The sequence below is a fragment of the Bombus fervidus genome, chromosome 6, assembly GCF_041682495.2.
Source record: "Bombus fervidus isolate BK054 chromosome 6, iyBomFerv1, whole genome shotgun sequence".
In the NCBI taxonomy this organism is placed as follows: Eukaryota; Metazoa; Arthropoda; class Insecta; order Hymenoptera; family Apidae; genus Bombus; species Bombus fervidus.
The window spans coordinates 13,274,340-13,299,831 of NC_091522.1; the positions used below are offsets into that span (position 1 = coordinate 13,274,340).

A 25,492-nucleotide genomic window follows, 5' to 3' on the forward strand; every position below is an offset into this window, starting at 1 on the left:
TACGTAGACTTTTTTCGATTTATTTTTTATACACTGTATCCGTTAATCTTTAAATATATTACGTGCGGTGTATTTAGGTATCAATCGCAGGCCAAACGTTTGATACGAATCGATCGACTCGGTGAACGCGATAATCACAACGGTGGGAGATTTTTGTAAAACACGTTTGGAGGAGTCTTCTATCGGTGGGACGATCGGTAATACTGTTGGCGATATGGCCTGCTCGATCGAGACGTCCCAAACGATGGCCAGTCGCGTCATGGCGGCGCGTTCGTTTCCGAGAAACGCAAACGCCGTTTCAGCGAACGATACAATTCCGCAGCGATGCGTCGTTCGACGAATTCGCATATACCTATAAACGAGAGGTGCTGATCGAACGAATTAAACGTAAGGTTGAAATCGGTATAAAGAGCGAGAAGAGGTAAGAGAAAGAGGGGAAAATCGAAAGAAGATTAGTAGAAAGTTCGGTACGGTGACGCAGCTGCGGTCGACGTACGTACTTTCGTATAGACGAGAGCGAATCGCGTCTAATTCCACTTGCAAGTTGACGCAGGAGATACGGACGTTCGATCAGACAGACAGAGCGGCGCGCGATCGTCGTGTCGTTTCGATCGCGCATCGTGCGTACATCCGACGTACCTCGTCGAAGGATCTTCGACGTTTCGGTAGCGTTCTTCGTTCTTCGAAGTTATTTCGCAAACGTCGTTCCTTTTCTGCAGAGATTTGTCCTTGATGAGAAATAGAGAGAGAAAAATTAACGTATATAACGTAGGGTATATCTTTGGCACAATAAATACGAATACACGGTACAATCTTCTACGGTAGATGTCTCGCCGATAAGTTCGGGAACGTTAACGAGCATTAAAACATCTCGACGAGACACCGAGGCGTAATCGCTTGACGACTCCTCATCGATCACGACGCATGAGATCCTTCGTATTCCTCTTACGCGATCATTCCTAAATAAAACAAAATAAAAATAAAAATAAAAAAAAAAAAGAAAAAAATGAAAAAGAAGAAGATTCTGCACGAACCTTGCGACGATATAGGAAATTACAGCTAACGATATTACGCTTAGCACCTAATGGGGTTTTATCGTTTCGGGAATTGTTATCAAATCGTGGCAGTACTCGAAATCGTTGCTTCGACGATAAAGACAGCTCGATATCGAATACGCGCCGAAGATATATAAAAAAGAAAAAGGGAAAGAAACGGTTGTGTCTCGCACTAGATAAAAGAAGGTTGCAACGCTTACGCTACACGTTGCCGTGAACACCTAGGCCTTAATTTTACATAAACGAACCAATTATATTTAATATATCAACGACCTGTTTAGTACTCGTTGCCGACAATCTATCTCGATCAGCCGACCGAGCTCTCGTTATCGATCGTCGATGGTATTGAAAACGCCCTAACTAACTTACCACTCACGCAGAAACCTACTTAATCCGCAGTAGATCGCATATGTATCGTTTCGAGACTAAAGACCAATGACCAAAAGCCCAGCTTTCTAGTATTCTGTTAGGTGGAGAACGAAATCGTTAATGTGTCGCGGAACAAACGAACCGAGTATCGCTCGATAAATAAAAATATATCGAATCTCTTGGATCGAGACGATTCGCGTAAATTTCTGTCGGTTTAACTCCGTTCTAAGCTACGCGAATTCATCCTCTGTTGCAACTGTATATATATATATCTATATATATATATACTTGGATTAATTGCAGAATAATTCGATTATCGATAGAATATCGACGGGTTCGTTTCGATCGAGTAGAAAATCGCGTTATCGTTCCTCGTGCGCGCTTTGATTCGATTGATCAACCATTGTTCCACGTTACGATATCGAAATGCCTCGTAATTACCAGCTATTTAGAAAGCACGGATATACAAACTCTGTTAATAGATATAGGAGACATTTTATTGGGAGTGAACCTGAACGGTGGAACAACGAAAAAAGTTCGCGCAACTGCGATCTTCTTCTGATAATCGTTGAAAAACAATCGTCTCGATCTAAATGATGCTCGGGCTGATGTTAACGTATGATAAGTACGAAATATGAAGCGCATTAGTTACACGCGTCTAGGAACTTTTTTCATTGCTTCGTGGCTTCGGAAAATCGAGTCCGAAAAAAGTGTCTCCGATATTTACTAACTCTTCGTACGACTGTTGCATTCGCGCGTCGTAGCCTATTCTTCGTGTAAAACTCCACTACGATTTTATATCCTAGTTTCTTGCTACTTTTTCGTTCTCTGGTACAAAGATACTTGTCTTGTCTTTCACATATAAAAGTTTCGTACAACTATAATCGAGTGTCATGATTAATCGCAGTTTACCAGTTGCGTCCAATAGTCGCGTCATTGCATTTTTCTTTTGATTTGGGAAAAGTCGCTGGGTCGCGACCAGACACGCGATTACCTGACGCGTACAATATGAGTATAAAAGTCTGGAGATTATCGGTCCCCTATGGCATTATTGTTCGATCGAGAAGTTGGACCAAGAAGCGCGGCGTTTCCTTTCGTTTTCTACGCGCTATGAAATCGCGTGCCTCGAGTATATAGAAACGCAGCACGATGCTGCTGTTGCTGCTGCTGGGTCCATCCTTCCTTGATATACGTGCGGTAGGTTGGAAAACGTGGCCGCCAGTCCGTTCTCGCTGTGGTTGACAATCTTTTTTCTTTTTTTCTTTTTCTTTCCTCGTCATATCGACTTTATATAGTCTGGCGCTAAGCGGATACGTGGTTCGGCACGTTCGACGATGACGTGGTCTGCAACGGGGACCGTGACTGATGGAACCTGAGCAATTCCGAGACCGTGACAGCCACGCGAACCACACCTCGACCTCCTTCCAGGACGTCGCTAGCGCAGCACACGAGATTCTGAAAATGACAAGCACGCGTGCGTTCTTCGTTAATGCAAGTCTATCGAGAACCGGCACGAAATCGTCGCGTCTGGGGATAGTAGTTCGGGTGACGACCGTTCGTCATCATGCTCAAGCGATTATACCAAAAGAATATTTTATTATCAGTGGAAATAGTATTACAATCGTTATGATAGTCGTACAATCGGTGTTACAGAGTACGTCTCTCGAAAGTAAAACCGAGTATTGTTAGTAGCACTGTTGTTCAAGTGGCGAGACAAAGAGTTTCCCAACGATTGTTCTCCGGGACGCGAACTATGCTACACTGGGAAGCATAGAGACGCGCGACTCGTGCTCGGTTGTTCCAAGTCATCCAACCGATCGAGCTCGCACGAGTGCGCGCGTTTCATTCACTTTCACGCTATACAAATTATTCGAATGGAGAATCGAGCGAAATCCAGAGTCGTGTAAAAGTTTGAACCGATAAGCAGAAGGTAATATTTGTTCGAATCGACTCGATTTCGCTGCGGCAATGTAACCGCCCTTTTCTTACCGCCTGTGGCATAGAAATGAAACACGAGACACGCCGCCCACGTTCACCGTTCACGCGGCGAGGAGCGATCGTCGTTATCGCCCGACTATGCCCCATTGTGCGAGTAGAGTCAGAGAAGTAGAGAAGACACGAGCAATGGTCGTTTCGACGATTGTCCTTGTATCGCTGTGATCGTGAAATCGTTGGACGAACGTGCTGGCAGTTCAATCAGATTCGATCGTACAAAAGTGGAAAAGTAGAGAGAGAGACAGAGAGAGTTAGAGAAAACGAACGCGTACCGTCTATCGATCATGCTGTGTATCGTCCAACGAACACGAAAAGGATCGTTCAAGCGTTCGACTCGATGGATGGACGCGATCGTTCGAAGGAACATGAATTAAATAATAAGAGAGGCCTTCTTCCCTTTCCGATAATCGTATAAAAAAGCTTAAGCTTAAAAAACAACAAGATAAAAAATGAAGCACCGAGTTTCAAAGAGCGATCGTGATCTAAGCTCGTAATTTGCGACGAATTAGCTTACGTAGTACAATTTGAGAAACAAAAAACGACCAAAGAGAAAAATAGTATCAACGTACCATATATCTGTGTCCATACAATACAGTATGATATAATATAATATAATAATAATATATATATATATAATATAATATAATATAATATAATTTATCTATATATGTATATATACGCTCTCTTATTCTTTCTCTCTGTTCTTTACATAAATTATACAATTATACAAGCTAATGCAACGGAATGATCTTGTGTTCGGTCTCCTCATCGCTCGTCTTTTCTACTTGCGTCCATTTGCGAGCAGATAGAAGGACGCAGCCTCTTGTGGAAGCGACAACTAATCGTAAAAGAAGAAAACTACCGCGGCAGAGCGCAGAAAACGTCGTACAGAATAAACGGTAAATTAAAGTGAAATAAACAGTCTTACGGTTGCGATTAATTCGATGTAATTACGTCCTGTCCGATCGTTACAAAAAAAAAAAAGTATATAATACTGATGAGATCGTCGCCGTTCAACTCGATATCGTCGCGACTCTTCTTTAAGCTAGCTTCGTCGAAACGACTCCTATTTTCGAGCGATAAGATCTTTGGATGCATCTCGGAATTTTTTTTTAGCGAGCCTCACGGACAATTAACGCCCAAGCAGTCTACGAACGACAACGAAATCGATCGGAAGTGTAGTAGTGGAAGAGACAGCAGGAACAAAGAAAATTAAGTAACGAATTAAACGTTAAGTCACCCAGTGAGTATGAGACTTGTTGCGTATAACTTAAACGGAAACGATGATTAAAATAAAAAAAAAAGAACAAAAGAACAAGTCGAGCTGACTAGAACCGGAGATGAACTTAACAAACGGGATTAGAAGTACGTAATACCAGAGACTAGAAATTCATAAACGTTCTACCGTGGACCGATGCTAGCTACCCGAATTGAAACGAAATAAAACTTAACGATGAAAGTAACGCGGTATTCTGGAAGATGCAGCTCGCCTTTCGTTCTCATTAACGACTGTATGCTGGCATAATTGCAAAACTTAGCAACTCGTGTGTTCGTTCGTCGTATAATAGAAACATCTCAGGAACACGCGATCTACGTTGAGTTCGAAATGCAGAAATTCCATACAAGAAGAGCCAACGCGTTATATCTAAAAAGAAGAAGAAGAAAAACAAATTTTTACGTCTCTACTTGTAAATAGACCGTCGTATTAGACCGTAGTAGAAACGATTGATTTCTCGTAAAAATTCCTTTGTGCGTTCTCCATCAGATAATCCTCGATACGTGTTTGAGAGCACGTGTTCATTCGTACCGTTTTATTCGACGTACTAGCAGCGATATAAAAGCATCTCGGAGAAACAGAGTCGCGCGACGCGTACTACACGGTTCGAGTGTCTGACGCGTTTGGCACTAATCTACTGCAATGTATTCGATTCGACGCGTCTGTGGAGCGACAACCGGAAGCAAAGACCTCCGGCAATCCGAAGACTCGATCTAAGCGACCCGCTCCTCCTTAAATTCCTTAACGTAGACAATATAATACTTATCGTACGAATAATATGTAGAATAAGTTAGACGCGTGTATATTCTAGACGATATACGTATTGTACGTCCGCTACGATACTTTTGTTTTCTTGTTACGTTAAACGCGTTTATATGAAAATATGGAGATTATCTTAGGTCTACGACCGAATTGCTTGGTCGGTGAGGTGTAAGTGCTCTCGTTTGCACGTCCCTCCCTCAACGAAAAGCCATGTTTTCTTGCCTCGATAGAGACGAAGAGAAAGAGAAAGAAAATTGATCGTTGCCGCGATCTCGTTGGGGAGGGACGCGATACTGCCCGTAACTCGTAAACGATAAAACAATGATCGAATGAGAAATTCTTTTCGAGTTCGAATGTGCGTTAAACCTACGTACCAAAATAGGAAATCTTTCAACTTAAAGAGATTTCTAGCACCTTGTTGCGAATCCTGTAGTACTCGAAGGCTACCTATCACAGACCCATCAATCCTGAAAGAGCCGTAGGCAATTTGTATTGGTCGAACGTTAAAAAAATACTACCATCCGAGGTATACACGAAAGTTCTTTCGTCTTTCTTCTCTTTGAACTTTGCCGTCCTGGCGTGATTCTAGACACGTCAGACGATGCCGCAATACCAGTTGGGAGAATTCGATTCGCTTATTTCTCTGTTTTCCTTTGATTCGTTGATTCCGGCATCGAGAGAAATTATTTCGAACCCGAAGCTATCGACACCGATGGAAGATTTCTCGAACGAGTATTGGACACTAACACGCCGCTTCGAACACCGTTCCTTCGCGTAGCAAAATACTATTTTCTCAACAGATCCTACTCGACGATAAATCTCATCGGTCGTTATGATCCAGCCATTCCAACGAACGATTCGTCTGTTCAAGGTACATACATACAAGGTACATACAGGCGATTCCATTTGATATGCGAGCGTCCAAAACAGCTTTGATTGCGCTCTTTGATATTTTTTTTTTTTTTTTCTTTTTTCACGTTCTCTTCTATCGTAAGATGTTCGCGTTCAACGATCAGAACTCGAGAACAACGTTCTTCGCTCGAGTCCCCGTCAAAAAGGCCTTATACCAAAACAGAAACGGTTAACTAACTTGCACACTACGTAGCCGCTTCTACAACTAGGCGGACTAAATGTACGATCAAGCTGCCTTTCGATACTTAAGGGGCTACCGTATACTATTTCGTCGAAAGTTTTAAGCGTCTTTCTCGAGCCACAACGACGAAGGCAAACAAACGAACAACCTTGTCCAAGCTACAGCTGTGACGTAGTCGATGTAAATTAAATCCAATATACAAGCCAAAGCGCTCAGTTGCTTCTTAATTAGACGATCGATCGCACACTGATTAAACGTCTCTACGCGGATAAAAAGTTTCGAGTGTCTCGATTCGGTAGCGTTTCGTTTAAAACGAAGGCGATGAAAAACGAGAAGGAAAATTAGAAGTAGCGAAACTACGTCGAGTTGGGGTAACGAGACATTTCTCACAACGGTAAATAGCTTTCGATACGTTTCTTTCGGGTATCGCGTGTATCGTGCTTAAAATAAACTCGCAATTAAGATCGATGTCGGAAGGGGGTGTGATGACTCTGCGCGACACTCGACCCCGTTCTTCGCCCGACAAAGCAAACGAAGGATAAAAAAAAAAAAAAAAAGAAAATAAAATTAGAAAAATATCATGCCGCTCTATGAGTACTAATTGGGGTAGAAGAAGTGGATAGAAGAGTGTCGTGCAGTAACTCGATCGAGCGACTCGACGGCTCGGCGAACGAACCGAAAAATTACCGACAGAACGTTAACCAGAAAACTATAAGAAACCGTGTGTTTCCCGAGTCGCTGCACCGAACCAAGTCGCGTCGCGTGTCGATATATCGGAGTAATCCCAGAGTAATCTTCGATTGTGCTTTTCTCTTGCGAGCGTCGTTCGTTCCATTTGCACTCTGGCGTTCTCGTCTTGGTCGCTCTTTTTCTTTTTCTTTCTTTTTGTTTTGCGTTTAATCAGGAATGGGAAAGAGATAGAGCAGAACGAAGGTGGATAGGAATGTGGCAAAAAGCATCGCGGATAGAACGCGATCCTGAATCGTATGGGATGAACCTGCGGCCGATTCTTCGGTATCTTTCTCTCCTTCGTCACGGAAAAGGAGAAGAGCGGAGACGAGACGCGCCAGAGCCTCCAGCCCGTACGCGTCCATGTAACCCACGTCCATGATTGCGTCCGCGTCCATTAACACCTCCTGCAACACCAACAACGATACTACTCAGTCCCAGTCTCTACTACGTCGCTGGTCGTTCTGAACGTTCTCGTTTTGATACAGAACCCTGTCCACTTATCACTTTTACTTCTTCGAAGCGACACCTTCCTCGAAATCAACGATTCGAACCTTTTGCGAAAACTTGCCTCTTTCGGACGAACATTGCACGAAAATCGAAATTCGATTTAGGTGCTTCATCGAGAAAGTGAGCAATGCCAGACTTGGGTATCGTTTCGTCGTATCGTTGCTTCGATCAACGTACCCAATTCTGGTTCCTATCTCAAAAAGATACAAATGCGAATAGCTAGTTTGGAAGATCGTCGAAGAGCGCGGGCATAGTTCGGAATTTATGCCAGTCGAAGTGGTATCGTGGTTGTCGTTAAATCGTATAAGAACGTCGAGAAGTGAAGATACTAGGACGAGACGCGTTCAAAGCGTTTTCCGATGAAGCGACGAGCGACACAAAAGCGAATACGAGTCTAGGCACATGCAACTAAAGCTTCTTTCTTGGTTTCTCTCCACTTCCTTCTTCCAACTCTTGCATTTTTTGTATTTTTGTGCTTTTCCGATTTGTGGAACGAGAAAGATTTTGAAAAAAGGACGAATCGTATACCCTCGTGACTGAATGAAAATCGGGGACTGACTAGTAGTTGTTGGAAATATCATGGACAAACGTACCGGCTGTTGTCGAAGCGTTAGTTACGACCTTGCCAAGAGGCGTTCGATCGACGATAGTACGGATGCCTATATTTCTTTCGATTTTGCGCTCGAACCGTTTCTCTTGTAACACTTTGGCCGTGCTTTCACGATAATGAGACACGAACGTGTTTGCAGGGCGTGTCGAGTACAATCGTCACGGAAAAAAATCGTTAGGTAACAAAAGAGGGAAACAAAAAATGATTTTGTTCCACGTAGAAGCATACGGTGGTTTAACGTGCGTTATACATGCCGCGGGACCATTAGCGAGAGATAAAGCGCGAGAATTCTCGAGAAATTGTTTAATAAGAGGTATCGAGTGAGTAGCTTACCTCATCGACGCCTATCTTTCGACACGCCTCGAGAAAATTGTCGACGTTACGCCTGCATCTTGCCATTGTCAACTTGGGCTGCAAATTACGATACAATAGTTATTTTTTGATAATCTGAAAATCGTCACGTCGATTAGACAGCCCGAGAACGCTTACCACAGCTGGCGAAGGAACGTGGATACTGGCAACCGACCGAGGTCTTACGTGATTTGCCAAGTGACAGAGTACAACTCCGTCTGTTAACGCCGGAGCAAGGTCTTCCGGTAGTGCCATCTTCAACCGCGTTTCAATATGCTAAAAGGAAACTCAAACATTAGCCACTTGTTTGCTACAACAAATGATTAACGCGTGAAGGTCGATCCTTTCCGATACTCACGTTTCGGAGCTGCTCGATCAAGTCAGCTTCTTCCTTGGCACGTTCAAACTCCCTTCTCATGGTGAACGAATACTTCTCCGGCACGTTGCTGTTCCACGTAACCGATCGGGGAGACTTCGGACTTCCACCGTTTCTGCTGGGACTTTTGTTACCTAGCAAACATTATCCATATTCCATTGAACCGTGTGTGACAGCAGTCGTTTATCTATTTGTATCATTGCCTTTGTTCAATGTTTTTTTACCTTCTACGTAACCAACAGCTGTTTTGACTAGCCTAGGAGTATGTCCCGGACTGGTGTTGGAAGATAAAATGCTCGAAGATGTTTTAATTGGCGAATTAGGCTTCTTATACGGCTGCTCGAGGTACTTTCCGTTCTTATTGTTGTATTCGTTATTGCTACCATTGATAATTGGCGTGTTCTGATAGTTGATGCGTGACGGAGTTACCTTCTGTACTGGTCTCTTGGTCGCGTTTTCCTCGTTGAAGATCTGTTTACCGACCATACCAAGTGCGTCTTTATTGCTAGCCAAGTCTGTCTCGTTGCTCTGCGATTCGTTGTCCGGCGGAGTGACTTGTTCCCGTGGCCTGTACACGCTAGGTCCCTCGTTTGCCCTTTGTTGTCTTAACGCCTCTTTATACTCTCTAAAAATTCATCACGCGATATCATCGTGTGCCGTTGCTTCCCGACATCTATTAGACGATACAAACGCATACCTGTAAGTTTGAATGTGATTCAGCGGCCTCTTCTCATCTCCGTTCATTAAAGAGGTAGTAGCGTTCGAGATCGACGTTTGCAGCGGTTGCACGGATTGCGTGTTCGTTGAGACCGGCACCGCTTGATTCAGATGAGCGGATTCGAGGGGACTAGAAAAGACGCGGTAAGGCATCTGATGTTTCAGCTCGTCTATTAACTGGTAAAAATCACTACGCAACCACGTGATGCACAGTGGCAGGAACGGTGATTGGCTTATTAACAGCTCGCTTACCCGGGTGGCGTAATCGACGCGTGGTAGAGGCCAGAGGTCATCGGTCTTCTGACATCGGCTCCATTCTCCGAGGTGCTCCTCTCCAGTTTTCTCTTTTCCAACTGATCGTGCAGTATCATAGCCTGTAAATACGGTTCCGTGGAGAGAGAGAGAGAGAGAGAGAGAGAGAGAAAGAGAGGATAAATCTAAGTAGAGAGATTTGAGAAGGTAAGGTGAGCGCATTCCTAGCGCGCCACCTTGGATGCTACGCGCGTTAATCGCGAGCGACGCTGACGGCGAGTTCTTTCAATGGGTTAAGGTCATTCAACGAGGCTTGAACGACGGCCAAGCGCAGCTTGACAACACAGATATCATTTTCAAGGGGCGCGCGAATTCTATTCACTCGCTAAATATAGACGTTGTATCATACGCGCTCACACTTGGAGTAAGCCTAAACCCATTAGAAAAGCTTGGTCAAACAGGATACCGCACGGAAGCGACTGACGAAAGCGGTTCGAAACCTACCTTGCCGAGCTCATCCTCGAGAGACGTGTGCTCACCAGGCGAGATGGTACTAGGAGTCGAGGTTCCGCTGCAGGATCCATTCACACCCGTCTCGTGCGGCAACGTGATCGAAAGGGGCGAGCATTCTTGACGCCACAGCCCTCGAATCTCGCCATCATGCACCTGCGCGCAAAAAGGTGTCCAGCAGGAGGTACTACGAGAAATCGTCGACCGTGTATACGTGCTTGCGTGCGTTTCAAAGTTTATTGTTTGCGTTCATTCTACATGTTTGGACCAGTCAGAGTACAGGAGAGTGTGTATGTTTCGGGAAGGTTTCTACGTTGAATCCAGATTGTTATCTACAGCGGGATTTACACAGTTTCGTAGCCGAAAAACTTGTTATAGAGCCAGGCGAAGAAGAAGAACCGTAGAAATAGGAAGAGGGTGAGAAGAAGGACGAGGACACTAACCGCGCTGTGAATTTCTTGAGACCAGCGTTTGTCGACGCCGTCGCTGGTGCTATAGCCACTGTCGACGTTGTGCCGCCTGTGAGCTCTCGTGTCTAGAGTCGCGTGACCTCTAACATCCAATGGTGTCCTTCTCGCGCGGCCGCCTCTGGCTCTCTCGTGTTTCGCCGCCTGTCTCTCCAAATATTTGAAGATGTGCGTTCGCCCGCGAATGCATAGCTGCGAAAACAAACGAAAATAGTCGGCTGGATAATTGACCGATCTATAATTAGACGGCTCCATCTCGTTTGATTCAGAAGCTTATGCTCACCGAGGCAGGTGGCGAGGTCAAAGGATTATCGGACAGCCGGAAGTCGACCAGGCTCTTCATTTTTCTCATCTCGTTTGGAAGCACGGATATTCGATTGCCACTGATATCCAGCTTTACGAGTCTCAGGTACGTCAGTTCTGCGCAGAACGTTCGATTTCACGATCGTCAATTGCATCGGATGAAACAATGTGAGACATGGCGAGTGGGGAATCGATAGAAGGGAACAATTTTGACGCGTGCATTACAGAGACGTTAGCCCGGTTCCCTCGGATAACTCGACAAAGCTCCTATCTGCGACGTGACGCCGGCGGAAGCAACCATAAACAGGCGCTACCTACCTATAGGCAGGTGCACGATCATGTTGCTCCTCAGATCTAAGGACCTAAGTCGCGCAAGATCACCCATCCGAGGGGGCAGGTTCGTGATTTCGTTGCAGCCGGCGTCGAGTTCCGCCAACGCCGACATTCTGCCCAATTCGTCCGGCAGAGACGCCAGTCTGTTGTGAGCGACCAATAACGTTTGCAGCGGTAGCCTGCATATCTCCCGAGGTAGAGACGTCAATTGATTGCGACTGCGAACAAAAACATCTCCGCTCGTTAATTCTAAGCCCGCATCACGGAGAATCAGGGGCCTCGTGACTTCCTGTCCTCACCGACCTAAGATCGAGGTAGTTGAGGGACTGTAGCATCACCACGGTCTCCGGTATTATTCTTATCGCATTGTGGTAGAGATGCAGCTTTTCGAGGAACAGAAATTCCGTCACTTCTTCCGGCAATTCGGCGAAGCGGTTCTTCGAGAGATCTGTAACAGGAACGAAACAACGATATATTCGTCGCGTAACGCCTTCCGGATGATATTCGCTACAGGGAAAACATAATACTTCTTGAAGAGGTCTGTTTAATTGAGAGACATCGTCAGGATTCCCCGTAGCAACAGCTGTGCTCCGGTTAGGGTGATGCTCGGGTTCGTGGGGGGTTCTTATGAATGGGGTGCGACGGTCACGTGCGTGTACAGTCTCGAAACGTAGGAAAAGGATAAGGGTGGCTCAGCTGCTGTTGGCTTCGAGCCTCCTTTCTGATCAATAACCACGGCCTGTGTGTGTGCCTTCGTTTCCTCCGGGAGTTGGTTAGCCAACGGTTCGACTCGTCATTTTCCTTCGCGCCACAGCTTTTCAAACCCTCTGGCTATCGATCGGACGCTTCATAGCGTCCGACGGCACTACCGGCATCTGATAATTTTCCCGAATCCTCGACACGAACCACGGTCCCTAGCCGTGGTGTCGAAAGTGGCCCGAGCGCGAGAGCTGAAACGTTAATTCGAGGAAATTTCATCCCGCTTTCTCGGAAATTTGATTTCGGCTATCCAGTTTACGCGATCGGAACGGAAATTGCCAATCGATCGTCAACAGGATACCCCAGTTCTCTGCAAATACTCAGTTCGTTATCTACTCATTTGGACGATTTGCAAGTCTTATTGCACGACGACTTATTACTTATCGAGGAACAGCCGCGTTTCCCTCGTGCACGCCCACGACCGTAATGGGTACGAGTCCATGGGGTGAAAAGCAAAGCCTGGAACCATTGGTGCACGGTCGATCGCATAATCGTCGAGCAAGGGCGTCGGCCCGTTGGTGTTGGTGCGATGCAGACGAAAATAGCAAACCCCTATTCTGTCTCTGTGCCATCGCCATAACTCTCTGCCAATGAAACTAAACAATTTTTAGCGGAGCGTCGCCTGCGCGATTCTATTTACTTTCCACGAGGAATGACAGAAACCGTTCTCGCCTAACGTTTGATAAGAAATCAATTTCTAAACGAATCTCTACAACCGGCTTCGTAACGAGCGCGAACGATTCATCGGAAGTTAATTGCTATAGAAGTCGTAATAGGGAAGTTCGCAACTGTGGTACATATAGGGTGTTTCACGAAGGGGTCGATGCACCAGGCGATTCCAAGGGCCAAGGTCGAGGTCCGGCCAACCCAGGGATCGATACCACGCACATAGATTTGCGTGACGCTGTACAAAGTTGCTAGACTGTCATTCGCCAACGGATGGGCGTGGCCCTGTTGTCCATGTTGCTTGTTTTTACGATAAAAACAATTACGCGAATAAGCGGCGTTTAACCAGGCTGCCAAGTCTGCCTCTTTCGACCTGCTAATAATACGACACCGGCGCGGCGGAATATGAAGTCCCAACGATCGAAGTGTTTGCATTTTTATCGCGCGACTCGCTTGCTTATGCATACGCATAAGACAATAACGCCGGAAAGACTGTTCACGCAATCGTAAAGGGTTGGACGTATATGCGACGTAACGTACGAGTAGAAAGCGTCCGCCAAGTAATTTCTACGATAATCCGCGTGCTAAGACGAGAGAGACTGACGACCGATGATAAAAATAATTTTCCTAAGAATAAATAGAACGCTTATCTTCGTGCAATTAGAGCTATCGCATTTTTATAAATTAATACATTTTTTTAAACGATTAAAATACTTAATAATTAAGAAGGCTATGTATGGTTGATTAACTTAGTAATTGCAAAGATAAGAATTCCGAAATCGCAACGAGTTTACTCGTTCCAGCCTTGATTAATCGTTCAAACATGTTATCGGAGCGAAAAACTTTCGCGTGTCACGAACGAGATAATTCCTCGCAAAATGTTCAATGTTTTAAGAATTTTTGCCTTCTTGACTCAAAACCCTGTAATCATTGTACGTTTTACATAAATTTACGAGAGCGGAGAGCGAGCGGCGGCGTTGCTTGGGCGTGCCGCGTCACGAAACGCCGGCTCCTATCGCCGATACAAAACACAGGGTCAACGACCATAGACAAAAATTGCCTCGTGCGTTAATTAAACTACGAAACAGCTGGAGACGCAGAGAAAATAGTAAATCGTTCGACAATGGCAACCTTGAACGATTCTTTCGCTATTCGACGAGAGATCGACAATATAATATACACGAAGGCCAATATGATCGGCGTACGACAGGCTAGCGTGTTCGTGGGAAGAGACGCGGATAAAACGCAGGAGAAAATACTCTAACGACGTTAAGTTATCCTTCTCGGAGTATATGGGGTTATAAGAGCTAGCATAAGGGCTGCCGTGAAACCGTGGAAACAGAGGGTTGCCGGATCGATAACGCCCCCATAGCAGATATCGTCCAGGGGGTTGGCTGTACGAAGAGCGCAAGGTGTCCCATGAGCGGCATGCTACTACCCTCTTTCCGAGCTTTTCTGCTGGAAAATAAAATCATTCGAGGCGAGGCGTACTTCTCGCGAACCAATGATCGGTAACGATGTTAGAAGTTCGCTAACGAGCCACATGGTCCGAGGGCTCGAAACCGATTTAATTCCACTCCAGATACATTATTAAACGGTAACGCGCTTAACGATCAATTCTACGTAAAAGCGTGATTAACGCTCAACGCAAAACGTGCCATTGCTTCTTCGCGACGATTCGAGAGATAGCGCGTTCGATCGATCGATTCGAGAGTTGTCGATCGCAGCTTGCGCCAGGTAATTGCTTTCCAGCGTAATTCCCGACGTGTCACGTCGAGGACATGGGAAGAGAAAAAGGCAAGAGAAGGACGAAGAGGAACATCAAGAGCGAAGGGAAAGGGAGGAAATTCTGGTTGCGAAGTCGTGCATAGACTGGGAACGCTCGGTGCTCGCTTCGCCCTTGAACCATCGTCGTTGCCGAAGAGATCGCGTCAAAAGCGAGAAGAGAAAAGCGTGGAGAAGCCACGGAGGAAGCAGGCGAGAAAGGACGTATGCCTCCGTTGCTTTTGTAAGAGACCGACACGCCACTTCCGGCGACGAGGACGCGAGTGCGAACACGACTCGCATACTCGATCAAACTCAAAGCGGACGGAACCGAACAACTTTGAGCACACTCGATGGAACACGGGTGAAACATCGATAGACGTGAAACGATCGATCGCTCGAAATTTATTGTCCGATCGGTAAGTCGGTGACGGTAACCAATGCGCTATCTCGAAAAGTCTCACAGAATTTAGATGAACTTTTGATGGTCGATCGCCACGACGCGACGCAAGGTCCCACGTTGCGAGGACCGTACTTTTGCATTTAAACTAGTAGGACGAGTCCGTCGAGCATCTGGTAGTTGGTGATTCGACGTTGCATGAATTATACTCGGACGTGGGGAAAGATCCGAGAGAGAGAAGGTAAAATAAAGAAGGTAGTATCGCGCAGCCGGTTTCCATACTCCTGCCGTCTGACCGCGGCAGGCAATGCGTGCCGAACAGTGCGTCGCATTGTGTATGCTACGTGTTCGAGCGTGCCGGTACGCGTGCACGCCTTCGTGTACACGCGTGTACGCTAAAGCGAGCCGTATGCGACGAATCATGCTGCGCGAACGGAATACGCGCCTCTTCCCATCTATTCCTACTGATATTTATTTATTTATATACGCATAGACGGAGAAGCGAGAGAATGAAGGGAGCAAATATCAGGCGCGTTAATTTAACATTTTTCTATGCGTGTAATTAAAGGGCGGGAGCGTGAACAATCGATTCATCGTTGCGCGCTTTCACGAGGGCGTAAAAACTTCTTTCGCCCGTTGAAACGAGAGTTTGCTTCCCTTTCTTCATCGGCAACGGCGGCGCTTCAATTATTGCAGCATCGTGGAAGAGCAGCAACAGCAGCAGCATCGCCCCTAAAGCAACGTTCGCTTTCTTTCTCGCTGCCTACGAAAAGCTTCGCTCTTCTCGTGGGTTTCTCCTCGTTCCTTTTCTCGTTTACCCAACCTCTTTTACCGTTTTCAGTGCAACGAGCGCGAACCGAGTTTTCAGGTTGCACCGACTTCACCATCCTTGACCTAAAAACTAATACCCGAGATGAAAAGAACCGAGAGCGACCTGGAACACAGGGAAAACTAGTCGAAAGCTGCACGGGGTGTAACGAGACCACGCTCGATAACGCGTCGAAATATCGCGTTACACCGGTACGACCAACGTTTCGCTCGAACGGGGCATTTTTTTTCAATGACCTCTCGCTGCTATCGGATGGCAGTTTGCCGTCTTTCAATCGTGTCGAGAGAACGCGATATCTTTATCAACTATTCGAGGCTGTTTCGAATTTGCGATCACGAGCCGTTGGTTGAAAACGCTAAACTTAGGCTGCGAACGTTTCGCTATTATCCGTAGACGGCAACGCGGTGGCACGTAAACCGAAAGCGTTCGAAAAATCTACGGTTGTTCGCGATGACTGGAAAGGGCCCGGTTCGATCGTACCGCAAGTCCCTTTGTTCGTAACCATGCTGCGTAACCACAAAACAAAGCCCTCCACGCAGGTACGTCGTTATCCCCCCAGAGACTAAACCGAAGGACGCACTCTCGTCGACGTATCCTTTGTTCGATGTCATTGCTGATAAATCAACGGCACTTTCTCCGTTGGCAACGTATCAGCGACGTTAAATATCGCCGCGATCGCGACAAAACGTTAGAGCAAAGGGCCAAGGTTTAAGTCTCTCAGATGACTCGAAGCAAAACAGGCCGCGTTTGGGACTGCTCGTTAACGACGAGTCGGTTAATTTAACCTCGGATAACGAGATCGAGGAGAAACGCCAGCCTTGTAGATTTGTTTCCACGCGAATTATTCGGCCGGCTCTGAACCCGGTATCTCCTAATTGAAGCCACGGACGATGCTGCATGGATACAGATTCGGTTAGCCTTAATCGCGTGACGACCTACTAATTATCCACGCCCGCGATTCCCCAGCTCCGTGCGTTGCTTGCCCGGAACCAGAGAAAGGTACGCTCTTCTATGGCCAGAGATCTATCGCGCTTTATCGTTTCGATCTTCGATACGCATTCGCGTTTCGAGTCCACCGACAACGTTATTCCATACGATAATCCGTTTTAAAAATATTTTGTAAAGTGCATACCAGCGTGCATTTTGGAGCGTTGAGTAATCGGCCGAATCTACCCACTCATCTTTGTTCGATGGCCTGATTGTATGTCGTAAACGTCACGCTGTTTACCCTTGAATACATTTTAACGACCAGCTCATTGGGAATGAAACGACTTAATGGGAAGCGAAGTGTTCTTAGCTACGAGCATCGACTTTCCTCGAAGTTCTTCTAAGTGGAAATGAGGAAAAGCGAACAGAGCCCGCGCGTTATTTGAAGAAGCGAATTCTACGAATAGCCGAAAGCAGCGCGTTTGTGGTCGAAACGATAGAAAAAAGTAGCTTTGATCTTTGGAACGGTAGTTTTCGGGTTACCGCGAGTTTAGAGTCGATGGTTGGCATTAGTGGAATCGGTAACGAACGCTACCCTATCTGTTCTCCACCTTTTGCCCGCCAGCGGAGCGAAAGGCTGCGAAAGCGATGAAAAAGCGATGAAAAACCGATGCATTAGCAAAATCAAAGAGATTAAAGCAGTTGGTGAACGACAAACTCTCGCGGTTTGCCGTGCCGCGAGCGAGCGAATAGACGGTAAGGAAAAATTCGGGAGAGGAGCAGGAATGGATTAGGGTTGCGTCGAGGGATTCAAGGCTGTGCGACAGGTATAAAAAGCGATCGTACAGAGCCGGTTCAAAGATTCGGGTTTAAAGAGAAAAGAGACAGTCTCTTGTCACGTTGGCGGCCAGAGAGCCGGCAAAAAACTCGTGATATGCAAACAAAGCCGTGCGCGAGATTTACTCGCTCGTTCAACGGTGGAAAATCGTTTCGCGAACAAAGCGCGGGAAGTAAAAAAATTCCAGTCGTCTGGCGCAGATATAAAGTGTCGCGAGAAGAGAACCGCGTAAACGTTGTCGCGTCTTTCATGAAAAAAATATAAAACGCTGTTCCGACGATCGTTTGCAAAGCGCGACGCGACGCAACGCGACTCCGCTGCAGAAATTCGCGCGTTTTCACGAAGGATGGTGCAATGCGAAATAAAGGAGCGAGTCGGAATGTAGGACACTCGCGAATAGAAGTGGCACGGAAGAAAAATTTCAGACAGACGAAGCGTGTCATTTTCATTAAATTGCTCGACTGGAGGTGGATTTCGCTACAAACCGCGTTTACACGCCTCGTTCAATAATCGTACCGTCATTCTCGTTAAAAAATTAACGCCGAGCCACGAGACCAATTGCGTGTCGCGTCAAACGATGTCGTATCGACGCATGCTCGATCCGATCGATATCGACCCTCTACGTCGAAGAAGAGATTCGACGCCTCGACCTCGTCGGATCATCTTGTACTGAAGCTTCGGGCGGCGGCTTATCGTACGACGACCCAAGAATAACATGATTACATTCATTAGCCATCTATAACGTTAGCCCGAACAATACAACAGAGTCCGAACCATAACCATAACAGTATTTCATACCGTTTCATTTCAACCCATGCCACGTAAGAAGCGTGTATGGACTGACAAACGAGATTACCTAGAACGATAATTAGCGGCCGTCCCTTTCTTCTACCTGTCTCGACTATCGATACCTGCGCCGCGACGAACTGCTTTCCAAGAAGGTACGTGTTCTTCGTACCGAATCGCGTGGCCCGTACAAAAATTTTGCGTAAACGCAACGGTTTCGTTCGTGTCACGCTTCCTGGCAAAAGATCGAGGGAGAAGGGTTTCCTCCTATCCGCAATGCGGCTAGAATTTATCGACGGACAAAACACGACTAGACACAACCACGCCAAGTTAAGTTGGCGGCCGGTCGATCGACCCGCCTATCTTCCTTTCTCATCGAAACGGACTTAAGCGTTTTACCGCGTTTGCGGTTGTTGCACCAGGCCAGGAAACGCTTCCGTCTCTTCCCAACGTCGAAACGAGGATTTCTGGATAGTTTAAAATTCTAAAGAATCCGCAAGGCGAACGAGGCCGTTTTCGTATTTTAAAGAGCGAGGAGATGAACGATTGTGACCCGGTTTTTTAAAGCAGCTTTGAGTCGGATGTGCACTCGTGTTTAGAAATCATGGATGCAGGGATCGGGTAAACACGGTACGGCAAACATCTTTCACTCGAGTTACCCGATACAGCGAGCTCTTCAGCGGTATATACTAGCAGTTCGCGGGCATTTTCTAATATCGCTTCACCCTTGTATCGTGAAAGTTTGCAGGGCACTCGTCGGTGCTCGTCTCGACGCTGATTATCTTTTGTAACCCATGCTGGCGAGGGCTGCTACTACCGTGATATCTCGCGCGTATCAGCAAATTTCGACCCGTTTCAGGGTTGACCCAGTTCGAGAACTCACGAAACGCGAAACGCAACGGCGGCAACCCGATCGCACAGTTGCAGAGGTCATGACCGTGAATCTCTCTCTCGAATTTCAACGCTTGTAGAACGGGATGGAGAATTGTGTTGTAACGCGGAGTCGGGTAACAATTTACACGTTTCGATTAAAAACGAAACCTCGTACCACTATCTTTTATAATAAAAATCCCTTCGTTGCGTAAACTAAATAGAAACATAGAAAGAGACATTAACATCCAATACTCGACTCCAAATACCAAAGTTTTGAAGTCTAAACGTCGCTTTTACGGAGATTCTTATAAGGAACGGCGCGGATAACGACAGTCAAGTAACAAGGTACTACTGTAATTGATTCAAAATACGGAGTGGGTTCGCAAGTACGCTAGGACGGCCCTGCGATACTGCTAATTATAACTCAGCAGAGAAACCACCGCGTTGGCTTGCACGCGCGATACGCGCGAGATCGGTGCATATACCGTAGATATACCGTAAGCCGGTGCATATTAGCAACGGGTCGCAAAATGGGCAAAGCGCCGCTGAAAACGCCGGGTTTTCAAAGACACTGCTACCGCTCTTGACTAGCGGCGGTTTCACGCGCGACTACTTTCGTCCGCCCCTTTCTTCTATACCCGCGAACCACGTTCGTCGACGCTAATTAGCGAGCCGGCTTCTAACTCAAGGTGTTTAATTAATGTGTCTTTTAACGACGAATCGTTGCTCGAAAGTTAACGCGAAAGCTATTGCCTAGCCGTGACACACATCGATTGCCCGTTTAAACGGTATTCGACGAGCGCTGAAAAATGTCGTCGCTCGTTGGCTCGCGGAAGAACGACGAACCAGGAAGCAGTAGTTTGCGGTATTTATTAAGAGCGTGCTGGCACTCGGGCGAAAGACAAACAGGGCGTATCTCGGGGGCACACGAGATACGAGACACCCGGTATCGGTAACATTCATCGCGTACTCTCGAAACGTGCGCGATATCATCGATAGGTGTAAGTACTAGCGCGGGCGTGTAATGTGCCGACACGCTCCTTCTACACAGTACTTAGAAGTTCAGTTCAAACTTCAACAGCATGTAGTACTCGTTGAAACGCACAAAACAGCCTCGATAAACATGGATTCGAATATCGTTAGTTTCAGAGTTACAATAGATATACCGCGTTTGCCAAAAGACCGTCGGCGCTTTCGTTCGCGTTCGACATTCATCAAGCGCCAAGTAGATGTTTGCCGCGCTTTGGATAAACGGATAAAGTCGTGTGCAACGTCGAAACTCGCGAACATTATGCGTTCGAGCACTTGAAGCGCGTGTGCTCGGAACGCGTACTCGACTTGTTTGAAAGAAAACGCTGGCAGCACTTTGTCTTTACTACTGCTCGCTGCGTGAACTGTAGATCTAAAGTTTCGAGGTCCTCTTGAGACGCGTGCCAGCCCATTCTCGGAAAGCTTCGGTTGCGAAATTGTCGTTCTCCGGTGATCGTTCGCCAGTAGTGCTACTGTTAGGTAGTGGTTCGACGAAAAGGGACGGGGAACGAAGCGACTTCTCCGCCCTTAGATGGTTGGCGAGAACTCAAGAGACTTCATCTTCGAGGAGTGCTCCTTTGGCAAAGAGACAAGAGCGCGAGATAACCGAGCACCCCGATGCTATATGGCGATGCAAACGATGTAACGCGTTATGGAGTATCGACCTGTTGGCACCCCTGCCTCTGCAGCTGCGGTGCGTCTCTATCTTTAGCTCGGACCGGCCCATCGTATGGGACTCTTCCATAACCATGGTGGCAGCTCCTTTTCCCTTTCTCTCTCCCTCTCTCTCGTAACGTGCTTGTCTGCATACAGCGCGCGCATCATTCTTTGCTCCTGTAAAGACGCCACTCCGCACCCTGCTGTCCTTTCATCGTGAAAGACCGGGCGAGAAATACGTTTGATATAGAGGAAGAAACTAGTGTCTCGTCCCTCTTTGAAGTGCTGGTTGCAACGAATCAATCGAAATCTCTGTCTCGAGTCATCGTGACGTCTCCGAGACTGAATTAGCCTCGAGCGATTCGAGAAGAAAACGCTTTCGATTCGCTAGACCGGTTCTCGCCGAGAGACACCTGTCGCGAACTCGACCGCGCTCAAAGAGAGACGAGCTGCTCGACACAAAACGGAGAACAGAGAAGGGAAACGGTAAGAACCCAGGTAAGAGAAAGACAAGGAATGATCGTGCCACCATTCGATCGGTGCAGTTATCCGAATTCCTTCCTTTCTTTTCGTTAATCACGGTGCGCCTCCATCCATTCGAGCACCTGCTCTCCCTGAAAATCATCGGCCGAGAGATACGCGTCCAGGACGATGAAAAATAATTAGATGTAATTGCATGTTACGTGCGCGTTGCAGCTCCGTTCGGGTTCTTACGGTTAGGGTTAAGAAATCGACGATGCGAAACGCGGCGAATATCTCGGGGAGTATTATTTCGAAAGTACCCACACGCGAAGTAGCGCCGACTCGGAGAGTATACGGTTGAGTTAACGCATTGGAATGTCGAACAGAGAGGCAAGGGTTCGCAGGAATAAAAAAAAGGATCCCGCCCTTTTTCTTCCTTTTCTATTCCTCGAAGAAAGCGCGCAGTGCACCGTGACATAATCGATAAGAAGCTTTTTCCGCAGTGAGACTGTATCGCGATCTCTCTATTTGCCTATCCGCCTCGTCTCGTCGTTGATACGACAACCGGTTTCCGTGTTTTCGCCGTTTCGTCTCAACGAAGCTGAACACGCCGGAATCCATGATTACGCGGCAAGTAAAGTCATTAACGGAGTCGATGTTGAATCGACCGCGAGGAAACAATTTGTTCGAAGTAGTAATCACCTTGCTGGTTCTCTCTATGGATGTCTGTTCGCGCATCCAACTCGTTTCCTTTTGCTCTTTTCTCCTGGAGTGGAGCACCGTGTGCAGCGTGTGCTGTGTTTGATTTTACTGGTTCGCGTATACGCCACGGACAATAGATCGGCTTTTCCTTCGATAGCCGGCGACATATCAAACCCACGGGTTTCTCCGGTGAATGGGGACCCCAGGGCCTACCGTTTGTGATACTCTGCGCTAGAAATCGTTGTAACATATAACCGGAGGCTGTGCGTAATTTTCCTTGCCATCGGATGCATTTATATTAGTTTTAGCAATGACTGACATAGATTCGAACAACGTAGGACATGGTTCATCGAATCCCTCGTCGCGACACGAACTGACCTGGGGTCCTCAATGAAGTTACGTCCCCTTCTGTCATCGTACGGAATATCTCGTCGTAAGACGGCCTCGACACGAGCCGTTCGGTTCGATAATATCCCGGCGAAACTGTAACGGGTATGAAAGTTCCCTTCCATTGGACGATCGTCCCTCGAGCATCAAAGAACACCGAACGAAATTGCCTCGTTCCCTTCGTTCGGTGAAAAATTACCATCGAAAACCGATAAGCCCCATTCGGTGCTACTGGCAAAGCCCGTGCAACTACGAGGCGCCACGATTATCATTTGTTCCTTCGCAACAGCAGAATAATCACGACGCGGTCTTGATTAAAACACGCATCAGTGACGCCAGGCGAATTTTCCTTTTGCGAAACTCGTCGTTTGCATCTCAATGAGTTTGGAAACTAATGAGAACGCTTTTCTTAGAGTAGCAATTTTTCACCCGAAGGAATTTCGTAAACGAATATTACTCTGTTGGCTGTCGCCAAGAAATAATTTGGGTCGATGCTACATCGATGGAAATGAAATACATTTATATCAGATAGTATATGCGAAAAGTATGAACGATCGAAATCCACGTCGAATTTAATTTTCTTGCAAGTTCGTGAATTTTGTAATCTTTATCGTCGTTGATACGCGATCGTCTCGCGTGATTGCATATGCATATTTCTATATATACTTTCTATTTGTTGCCATTGTCGTCGAGTGTAATATACGCGTACGACGAACGATATGATGAAGTTGGCTTACCCTCGAAAGGTGTAATCCTCGCTGATAAGGATATCTCTATATCGCATACTTCTTCCACACCGAATACCTGTATCGGTCGTGGAAACATTATCACGGTTAAACGCAGACATTCCTAGCAACGAGTAATCTTCGACGTGTTATCTTCCGATTTACGTCGCGAGTCATATTTAGAATCGAATCGGGGTCAGGGGGATCGATCGATTTCTATATTTGCAAAAGTTTCCTCCAGGCGACACGAAACTCACGATCCTTGGTCGTTAACAACAATATTGATAGTCTGAAAAGTTGGAATATATACTCTTATGTTTCTGCGCACGTAACTCCTCGTGGTGTGCCGGCGATATCAACGAATATCGAATGCACGATTATCGCGGTAGCAGGAAACATCGGGTGTGTCGCGATAACGTCTCATCGCTATCTTTTTACTTATGCACAATCTCGTACGATGCATTTTTTTAATCGGTTGTTTTCTAAAAGGAATATCAGGATTTATGGAAACTTGTCATTCGCAGGAGCTGTCGGCGTCCAAAAACGACGTCTGATATAAATCATAACCTACCGCAGTGATGCATTTATATTAGATAAAGCTACATGTGTCTCTTCAGCAAATAAGATGAAATGAATTTACCTGGACGAATGAATATGCAGATACCTCGCCCCTTTTTCGTGTTTCTAACTTGTACACTTGCATCTTTTATCGGTCAAAGATTAAAACGATGATATCAACGCTACGAAATCGCAATCACGGTGCATTGCACCGTAAATACAGATGCGTTTGTATTATGTAACACTTAAGTATTTCACGTTACTCATTAGACTAGAGAATTACGAAAAGACTACTATATTGTTCTCCAAAAGACGCTGTCTATGCGCGTTCTTCTGTTTTCTCTTTCTAGGCTAATATGTAGGATTAAATTGTTTCGAGCCTGTTTTCTGAGAAATAACGAATGGAAAATGATACGTAAAGCTCTGCAGTTGAATAAAACATCCAATTGTAATGTGGAAAGTGTACGCGTTAGCAGGGTAACATTGGGCGACACATACGTGCCAGAGTATGATATAAACACGAGAGTTCGAGGTTAACTCTGACAGAATGTAAAGCTTTTATCGAATCAGACGCAGAACATTTACTAATATGTCTTCATCTTGTTTCTAGTTGTTACAAACCAGAATAACGTTAGGAAACAAATTTTTTCGAGATAGTTTCTACAACATAGTAAAAACAATTCGCTTCGAAAATATTTGTAGTATCTTTCCATAGGGCGTACATTTTATTTTTGAGTTTATATTTATCTTCGTACAAACGTCAGTTTCAATAAAGAAAGGAAAACTGATGATAGAGCAAAATATGCTGAAAAAAACTCACCGGCAATAACCGTATCCTGAAGATTATACTTGCTAGAACCCGTTTTCCCAACTTTTGGAAAGTCCTTAAGTTTTCGCCCGCTAAGCTTGAGTTCACCGCTCAAGTGTGCTTCCTCCAGGATTCGCTCGAGACTTCTGGTGAGCTGCTTTTGTATGTGGCCGCTCATGTTCGACGCGACCATCGCCATATTACATTTTTCGGGCACGTATACGCGAAAGCACGGTAGTGAATATCTTCTCTGGCGTACCAGCCACTCGTCTTTTAAACGGCGAGGCAAGATGTTCCAAAAACTCGACACCCACCAACTTCTCCCGATACTTGCTCCTGCACTACTGATCACAGCTTGGCAAAGCGCATGGATGCAAATGATTCAAGCGCCCTCGTTTAGACGCCATCTTAAGAACAACATTCAAGATACACCATTCGATTTCGTTCGAGAATCGCAATTGCAATCGGTTTTTCAAACTTTGATAATTTATTTAATAGTTGATAGTTTATTTTCGCATTGCGTTTAATCGTATTGTAATTATTTAATTTGTATAACGCTTTAACGTAAGATATTTGTCGTGATAAATACGAAGTGTACAAAGTGTGCAAAGTGA

General features: G+C 46.1%; 1 protein-coding gene across 2 annotated transcripts; it reads right to left on the reverse strand.

The window, feature by feature from the left end:
* On the reverse strand, window positions 1-25,424 carry Lrch (Leucine-rich-repeats and calponin homology domain protein). 2 transcript variants are annotated; one of them, XM_072005248.1, is made up of 13 exons: window positions 24,891-25,424; window positions 12,012-12,156; window positions 11,694-11,926; window positions 11,356-11,492; window positions 11,049-11,264; window positions 10,600-10,761; window positions 10,096-10,217; window positions 9,824-9,973; window positions 9,351-9,751; window positions 9,109-9,260; window positions 8,889-9,026; window positions 8,733-8,810; window positions 1-2,879 (listed from the first exon to the last, which is right to left on the reverse strand). In XM_072005248.1, the coding sequence occupies exons 1-13, from the start codon at window positions 25,075-25,077 to the stop codon at window positions 2,727-2,729; spliced, it is 2,274 nt and encodes a 757-aa protein (XP_071861349.1). In that variant the 5' UTR covers window positions 25,078-25,424; the 3' UTR covers window positions 1-2,726. The 2 variants fall into 2 exon arrangements, with proteins under 2 accessions (XP_071861349.1, XP_071861348.1); XM_072005247.1 differs by lacking the exon at window positions 1-2,879 and adding an exon at window positions 3,001-7,686.
* Between the last annotated feature and the right edge of the window lie 68 nt (window positions 25,425-25,492).